At 47.6% G+C, this 8,731-nt stretch overlaps 1 protein-coding gene across 2 annotated transcripts in view; it reads left to right on the forward strand.

Moving 5' to 3' along the window:
- Positions 1 to 8,329, forward strand: part of ARHGAP35 (Rho GTPase activating protein 35) — a 29,662-nt gene extending 21,333 nt beyond the window's left edge. The window contains exons 3-8 of one of the 2 annotated variants that reach the window (XM_075186199.1): positions 2,531 to 2,569; positions 3,169 to 3,319; positions 4,154 to 4,231; positions 4,351 to 4,482; positions 4,903 to 5,008; positions 6,298 to 8,329. In XM_075186199.1, the coding sequence (XP_075042300.1) occupies positions 2,531 to 2,569; positions 3,169 to 3,319; positions 4,154 to 4,231; positions 4,351 to 4,482; positions 4,903 to 5,008; positions 6,298 to 6,607 (816 nt within the window). In that variant the 3' untranslated portion in view covers positions 6,608 to 8,329. The remainder of the gene's footprint in view (positions 1 to 2,530; positions 2,570 to 3,168; positions 3,320 to 4,153; positions 4,232 to 4,350; positions 4,483 to 4,902; positions 5,009 to 6,297) is intronic. The other variant, XM_075186200.1, reaches the window with a different exon arrangement.
- The last annotated feature ends 402 nt before the right edge of the window (positions 8,330 to 8,731 follow it).

Genomic DNA, 8,731 nt, shown 5'->3' on the forward strand with positions numbered 1-8,731 from the left:
TGCAGATTGGATGTCGGGAATAAAGGATAGTTCTGAGTCGAGGATGACACCTAGGCAGTAAGCTTGAGAAATAAACACATAAGGTAAATAACTGATGGCTGGTGGGGGAATATTATTACTATCCTTTACTTATAGGGCGTCGCAAAGGGTCCGCAGCGCTGTACAAAGAATACTATTCACAATACAGGGCAATGAACTACAAGGGGGGATATAACTAGAAGGAAGGAGGAGAGGTGGGGCATTAAATCAGAGCAAGCTGATCTTGTGCCCAGGAGCATAGGCTCAACTAACTGGATTTGAGCTAGTGATTGAGGTGCTTTACAAGGGAGATGGGAGACCAAGGGCAGAGACTTCAGGGAGACGAGCCGAGGGCCAAGACAACGGGAGGAGGAGGACAGGAGGGAAGAGGACCCTGCTTGTGGAGCTTATAATCTACAGAGAAAAGGGCAGACTAATGGGGTGACACACAGGGATGAGTCTGTGTAAAAGGATCTAGAATGTAGGTGGGAGGGATAGAAACGAGTGGGTGACATGAAGATGAATGAGGGTGAGGTATACTTTGTGTTTGTAAAAAGACACATGAAGAGGGGAGATAAGGAGGGCAGGGGGGTTAAATGGTGGAATAAGTAGGCTTTACTGAACAGATGGGCGTTTTAGAGAGTTTATGGAGCTTTGCAGACTAGGGGGGATAGTTTGATAGAATGAGGGAGATCGTTCCAGTGTCGGGGGGCAGCATGGGAGAAATCCTGGATACAGGAGTGAAACGTGATTATCAGAGGAGGAGGTGGGGTGATGATCGTTGGCCGACCTGAGAGGGTTGGAGGCAGTATGTATGGAGATGAGGATGGATAGGTCCTTATAGATGAGGGTGAGGAGTTTGAAGAGTATTCTGTAGGGTAAAGGGAGCCAGTGTAAGGCTTGGCAGAAGTGGAGATAATCAGTCTTGCTGCAGCTGTATAGATTGTAGAGGAGCGAGACTGGTGCGGGGGAGACCAACTAGCAGAAAGTTGCAGCAATTGTGTCAGGAATTCATCAGGTAATGGATGAGTTTTGGTGGCATCATGGGAGAGAAAGGGTCTTATTCCGGCAATGTTGCTGAGATGGAAGCAACAGGATTGGGTGAGAGATTGAATGGGGGTGGTGCAGGAGAGAGAGGAGTCAATGATGGCCTCCAGGCATTGTACTTGGGGGCCAGCATCTATAATGGTGTTGTCGGCAGTGATGGAGAGGTGGGGAGGAGATTCTTGATGGAGTGAAGACAATAAGTTCAGTTTTGGGCAAGTTGAGTTTAAGAAAATATTGGGACATTGGGTAGGAGATGGCAGAAAGGCAGCAGGACACCTGAAAGAGGATGGAAGGAGAGAGGTCAGAAGATGAAGGGTAGATTTGGTTGTTGTCTATATCTGATACTGGAGGCCAAACGAAGTGTACAGACAGAAGAGCGGTTGGCCGAGGAAAGAGCCCTGAGAAACTGCTACAAAAAGGATGGAGTTTAGGAGGTCAACCTAGAGATGACTGTGTCATAAAGGCAATTGTATGCAGTAGGAGAGTGTGGTCCATGGTCTCAAAGGCCGCAGAGAGGTCCAGGAGGATAAGCTTGGAAACGTGACCCTTGGGCTTGGCAGGATAGAAATCATTGGTGAGGGTGGTTTATGTGGAAGCCACATTAGAGGGATTGAGGCGGAAGTTGTCAGAGGTGGCTGATGAGGTGTTGTAGATGAGCCGCTCAAGTATTTTTGAGGGAAGAGGGAGGAAGGAGATGGAGCAGTAGTTAGGCAAGAAGGTGGGGTCAAGTTTAGAATGGGTGAGACAAGATGCCAGCAGAGAGGGATAAGTTGAAAAGGTGGGCAAGATTGGAGTAGGAGTTGGGGGAGAGGGAGCGAAGGGTATGGGATGGGATCCAGGCGACTGTTTGAGGGGGGAGAGGACACGGCAAGGAGGTTAAGAGAGTTGTGAATGAAGAGTTCATAGCTGGAGGGTTGTTGGTTACAGATGAAGCTGACATTCCAGAGAGCAGCGGAGAGAGGAGGAGTGGAGAAATGGGGATTAGATTGGCAGGGTTACTGGCGGGTGAGGATGGACATAAGAGCAGGGAAGAGGGAGCTAGCAGAGAGCATGGGAGACTGTAAGATATGAGCTGCATCCTGCAGAATAGACTGATGGATTCATGATATGTTTTCTCTAAGCTTCAGGACAAGTTCATTGATTTGAATGGTGCATCCAGTCTCACTGAACTGTCTCTGTCTAAAAGTCCTCAGGTTTATTTAAAGGAGACGGTTTGGTAAAATATTTCAGTAGGAAGTGCTGTATAAAGATCTGCCCATGTTTCCGATAAATGCGTCCTGAAGTGTGACCTGGTCTAGGTCGCCTGGCTCTGGGATCTGCTGTTATCCCTTGTAATGAAGTGTCCAGCGAGTAGCGAGTGCAGTGACTGTCCAATGTCGTGTCCTGGATATATTCTCTGGTAGTTTGGTTAGTGATGGGGTTAATGTCCGCGGATCGGGCTGATTCTGTTTTCTTCCTTTTGTAGCCGTCCTCAGGGTCCAGTGGATGGAAATCTACAAGAGAGGTGAGTAAAGATGCGTTTAATAGGATAATGTCAGATTTACAGGATTTTCCTGAGCCGCCTTTTTGAATACACTTGTTCGGATCCTTATCTTACAAAGTGTACTTTATCCATCTGGTATCTGGTATCTATCGATCATAGAAGAGGTAGCAGCTCTATATTCTGTACTTGTCCCTGTCTTTATGGAAGAACTGTAACAATACGGAATAGAGAAACCACAGGAAGGATTTTTGGGTTGTTTGTATGGATCGGCTGAGGGTTGGAGACAGAGATTATGTTTCTGTTGCATAAATTAACAAATCGGGAAGTACCAGCTTAGGTGCAACTGTGACTGGTAAAGTTTCATTTGCGTTTTTTTTTCTACATGTTTTTGATGCGTTGAGTATATTTATTTAAGACAAAAGGATCACAATGCAGTGTTCTAGTATAATAAATGATGCGCTGTAGTATAAAATACCTTTGTTCTGGACTCTGAGGTGTTGCCTAAAGCGTGAAAAGCATATTAACAGCAGGAATGTGTGAATCCAATGTGAGGTCTGTATATTTAGATTGTTTATGGTTTCTCACTCACCGAAACCTTTTCCTTCATTTCTTCCTACTAGAAAAGGGCACCCAAACCTCGCCCCTCCCTGACCAAGCAGACGTGGGAGAGCAATTATTTTGGGATGCCGCTCGCTTCCGTTGTGAGCGTCGACAAGCCGATCCCTGTGTTTATCGAGAAGTGCGTGGAGTACATTGAGGCCACGGGTGAGGGTATGTGAGCGCTTAAATACTTCTTGCAGCAAGCGTCAGTTATAGTATGTAGCACAGCTGGGGTCATTGCGCAAGGCCACGTAACCGTGCGTTTATATCTGTAGTGTGTTCAGCCGTTTCCTGCATACGCATAATGTACATATATGAAAGCTGAGCTCATAGTGTCTTATTGCCGACATGATCCGTCCTACTTTCACTATGAACGTGTCCACAGGAATCAGTGGTATTTATATCTTATTCGGACACATATGAAGCACCATGTAAATTCCGTGACCAGACCATTATATACAATTCTGCAACAGAAAAGCTTTACTCTTTAATTCAGCATAAAATTTTACATATTTATATATTTCCTGAGGGCAGACGGGGCTTCCTGATGGGATTATATTTGAATAAATATATTTTGAATATGTTATATTGGGTAAATTAGTAGTTTTCCCAGATGATTGGGTGCAATTAGTGCAGCACCAGCAATGTAATTGACTAGTTCTCCGAGTGATCCATGTTGGACACTTAAAATAAGGTAATGCGCCTTGCTCCCAACCCACGGTGTGGTCCATTGGAGGTGGGTAGAAGCCGAATGAAGCGGACTGTCCAGTGGTGGTCACGTGGGGCCCTCATTGTTATTGAAAGGCCGAATCATTGGTTTGCGCTCAGCCTTTTACTCCGTCCCGCTTCATCTCCCTGAGAACCCCCTGAAATAACCGCGCTGAGCGACTAGACATTTGTAAGGGCTGATGGCAGTACTCCTGTCATTGAAGGTTACTTCCTAGGCCTTGTGTTGGGTTACAGCTGTGATTTCTGCCCTCTAAGCCTCGCTATCTTCTCCCACAGGGATGATCACTGAGGGCATCTATCGCGTTAGCGGCAACAAGTCGGAAATGGATTCCTTGCAGAGACAGTTTGACCAAGGTGAGCAAAAGACAATATTTCTCTTCCTGTAGAAGGTTAGACAGGGATAATACGCAGCGTACAGAACTGTATATTCCACCTTTTACCTCTGCATTACACGTGTGACCTTTATCTTTCAGACCACAACCTGGACTTGGCAGAGAAGGATTTCACAGTGAACACGGTCGCCGGAGCCCTGAAGAGTTTCTTCGCAGAGCTGCCAGACCCTCTGGTGCCGTACGCGGTGCAGTCCGAGCTGGTGGACGCATACAGTAAGCCAGAAACTGGGGCTCTTTGCCTGATAACTGTACGCCTGGGAGCACAGCGAGTCGGCAGTAGCGCTGCCTTAGTCCGTAGCTCCGCACTGCGTTCTTTGATGGGAATGGTCAGCGATTCTCTGGCCTGTTTGTTGTATGACTGTGGCTAAATGTTTGAATCTTGAGGCCATCTGTATGGAATTACTATTTTGGATCCCGCTTTGGGAGAGGAGGGAGCCAGTGCTATGTACGTTGGCTCTTGATTGCCTGATTGTGTTGTTTTCAAGACATTGGCCACTCCAAGGTATAAATGTCCTTTAGGGTAAGTGACTGCTCAGGTGACAGTCTAGAGTCTTCATACAATGGATAGTGCGCTTTACGAACCGTTCTTATACACAGATGATTTTCTCTAACTTTGATGTTTGTTCTCTGTAGAAATCAATGACCAGGAACAGAAACTCCAGGCCATGAAGGATCTTCTGAAAAAACTCCCCAAGGAGAACCAAGAGATCTTTAAATATGTCATCTCTCACTTGAACCGGTGAGTGACTTCGTTTTGTCTCTTATCGTGGTCATCTTGTTATGGGTCTCAAAACTGTCTCTAACCCCATAAAGGAGTTTGGTTAGCACTCAGCAGTAATGTTTGTAGGAATACACAGTTACTTTGTTGTGGGTAACTTGCAGTCCATAGACCAGGTCTAGACGTCATATCAATCTGTAGTGCACTAGAAGACTGCAGTCCAGGTGGAGTAGACTGAAGGCTTCATATTCCACTGGCGTACTTCGCTGCTTTTATCCAGGCACCTGAAATCTGTGAAATCTATGCCCCCAATTTAACCAAAATATCACCTGTACCACACCCATTTTCAGATAAAAGTGTGTCCACTTTTCCATGTTACACAAAATGAGATGAAAGATTTATAATCCCCAGAATCACATATATAAATCCACAGTGCTGGAGATGCAGTAATCTGCAGGGTGGGGGCAAAATATAATCTCTCTTTAGTAGGGCCATAGTTTTGTCTCTCTCGGTGGTGGGGCCATAGATTTGTCTGTCTGTCTGTCTCTGCGGTGGGGCCATAGATTTGTCTGTCTGTCTCTGCGGTGGGGCCATAGATTTGTCTGTCCGTCTTGGCGGTGGGGCCATAGATTTGTCTGTCTGTCTTGGCGGTGGGGCCATAGATTTGTCTGTCTCTCTCGGTGGTGGGGCCATAGATTTGTCTGTCTGTCTCTGCGGTGGGGCCATAGATTTGTCTGTCTGTCTTGGCGGTGGGGCCATAGATTTGTCTGTCTGTCTTGGCGGTGGGGCCATAGATTTGTCTGTCTGTCTTGGCGGTGGGGCCATAGATTTGTCTGTCTGTCTCTGCGGTGGGGCCATAGATTTGTCTGTCTGTCTCTGCGGTGGGGCCATAGATTTGTCTGTCTGTCTTGGCGGTGGGGCCATAGATTTGTCTGTCTGTCTCTGCGGTGGGGCCATAGATTTGTCTGTCTCTCTCGGTGGTGGGGCCATAGATTTGTCTGTCTGTCTGTCTCTGCGGTGGGGCCATAGATTTGTCTGTCTGTCTTGGCGGTGGGGCCATAGATTTGTCTGTCTGTCTCTGCGGTGGGGCCATAGATTTGTCTGTCTGTCTCTGCGGTGGGGCCATAGATTTGTCTGTCTGTCTTGGCGGTGGGGCCATAGATTTGTCTGTCTGTCTTGGCGGTGGGGCCATAGATTTGTCTGTCTGTCTTGGCGGTGGGGCCATAGATTTGTGTCCCAATCTCTCTCCATTATATCCTGTTTTCTCCCTTCTCAGTTATTCCAGAGTTGTTGTTTGTTTTTCTCCCCAGGGTGAGCCAGCAGCATCATGTAAACCTAATGACCAGTGAGAATTTGTCCATCTGTTTCTGGCCAACGTTGATGCGCCCAGATTTTACCACCATGGACGCTCTGACAGCGACTCGCACCTACCAGACAATCATTGAGCTCTTCATCCACCAGTGTCCCTACTTCTTCTACCAGCGCCCTCCCTTAGACCTTCCGACACCTAGTTCCCCTTCTGCTCCTCTTCTCAATCAACCCTCTCCCCCTCAGTCTCCCCCTTTAACCCCTGTGTCCCCCTCCCAGACCCTGCTCCCTACAGATCAGAACATCCTGTGACCGTTCCCTCCCTGTGCAGCTTCTAGTCGCCCGGAGGCAAAATCCACCCCCTTCCCTGCCACTCGCTGACCTCTCCGTGAGGCCTGGTGGCGTTACATACGGGACCACTACAGATATGAGAGACTTTGAGTTTGAGCCGGGGACCGAGAGTGCACTTGTTTGAGGGATTTATCTTGGTACATTACTGAGAAGGGGCTTCCCTGGTACACTACAAGAACACCGAGTGGTTACCTGGTACATTAAGCGACAGTGCCTGGTACACTAACTGCTAGAAAGCGATCTGCTGCCTCTACAACGCAGGGGGCCACGTGAGGGCCCCTAGTTATGTGTCCCATAAATGGATTTGCAAGTCCACAATCTTCTGTGGTTTGTGCAGGAAGCTGCTCTCACTGGATCACAAGAACATCGCAGGAGAAGAGGTGCCGAGTCTGAACCCTACGAGGAGCAACACTGTGAATTGTATCCAGAGTTGGTTACATCTGGGTGGACTACACAGAAAGGGGTCTCTCCGTGTTGTCTGTGCCCCTCCCCGCTTCTCCAGATCCTAGGACACTAATGTAAGAGGACGCTGAGACCACACTACATATCGTAGCACTTACAGACGCGGCCCGTGCGGGACTCTCGGGGTTAATGGGGGCTGCATGAGTTGTATGCTTTGTACATTACTACACGGACAACACTAATGTGTGACACTGGCTGGAGATTACACGCATGTTTCATGTGTCTGAGAGTAACCGCCGTTGCTTCGGCTTCTTCTGTTCGTTTTTTTTTTTAATAGTGGCACCTTGGGATTGGAGTGAACTGTCCAATCACTTTGATGTATGGTTTCTGTACAGTAACTAATCTTCTGAGGTGCGGTATTACCCAGGCTCCACTTGGAGCCTTTCTCATGTACTGATATTATTTTATGTTCAAGGCAAGGCCCGATCCTCACATACATAAAGGGTAAGACTGCACTGCCCCCTCCCCATTTTAACCCAATTGTTCTACTGAAACTTGCCCCCCTGTAATAGTCCCCTGTCCCCCTTTACTGACTTCAGAATGATTTTTCCCTCACTACCTCCTTGTGAAGACACTAATTATCCTTAAGTGTTTAAAACACCTCCCTCCCGCCAGTACCTGTATGACAGATTACACTACGTAACCGTTCTCTTCTTACTAACATAAGTAACCCCAAGTCAGTAAGATAACGAGTCCCCTCCCCCCCCCCAGTGAGGCTGACCCTGCGCAGAAGCCGGTACACGGACAGGCTGGGGGACGGTGGACGCTTTCTACGTCTTTGGACGAACGATTTGTATGTTAGAGCTGAGAGGTGTATTGTAAGTGGCTGTTTAGAATGTAAATAGTGTGAGGAGCAGATTGATGATTTAGGCGCAGTCTCGCTCTGTAGGGTTATGTTATGTGACGATGTCAGAGGGGAAGTGACATCCTGCACGAGGGAACCACTGACAACTGAACCCACTACACCACTTGTTGAACACGTGTGCAGCGGGGCCCAGTTACACGCAAGCATCCACGGGCCCTGATTATTTCCTGTTCTGTTTGTTGCTGTCCATTGGTTGTGATTGAGGGGTTGGGTCATTTCGTGCATGAGAACGTGATCCTTCCGCTGATGCCCTGAATCATGTATTTGCTGCGAGTCTGCTCATTGTAATTGGAACAAACTTCGAGGGCCTTAATGTGACTTGTATTATAGCTAATAAATCTTGTTATAAACTCCCAGTATGCTCTCTCTTCCTGTATCTAGATATGCAGAACAGATCAGAACGTTTGGTAAGTACCAGAGAAACAGGGTCTGACTGTGCATCTCCCATAGGCACAATGTGGAGTAGGTTCTACACCAGTGTTGGCTAAACTGTGACACTCCAGGTGTTGTGAAACTACAAGCCCCAGCATGCTTTGCCAATATATAGCAGCTTATTGCTGGAAGGGTATACTGGGACTTGTAGTTTCGCAACACCTGGAGTGTCACAGGTTAGCAAACACTGTTCTACACCCTTCTGTAAATACCGATCCCCTCTCTTGATTGGCGTTAAAGCTTTTACAAGGGTTGGGGGCACCACAGATCATACAGCGCTGGGCGCCCTTTTGTTTAATATCCGCTGCTAATATTTCCAGAGAGGA

Source organism: Mixophyes fleayi, chromosome 9, assembly GCF_038048845.1.
Source record: "Mixophyes fleayi isolate aMixFle1 chromosome 9, aMixFle1.hap1, whole genome shotgun sequence".
In the NCBI taxonomy this organism is placed as follows: Eukaryota; Metazoa; Chordata; class Amphibia; order Anura; family Limnodynastidae; genus Mixophyes; species Mixophyes fleayi.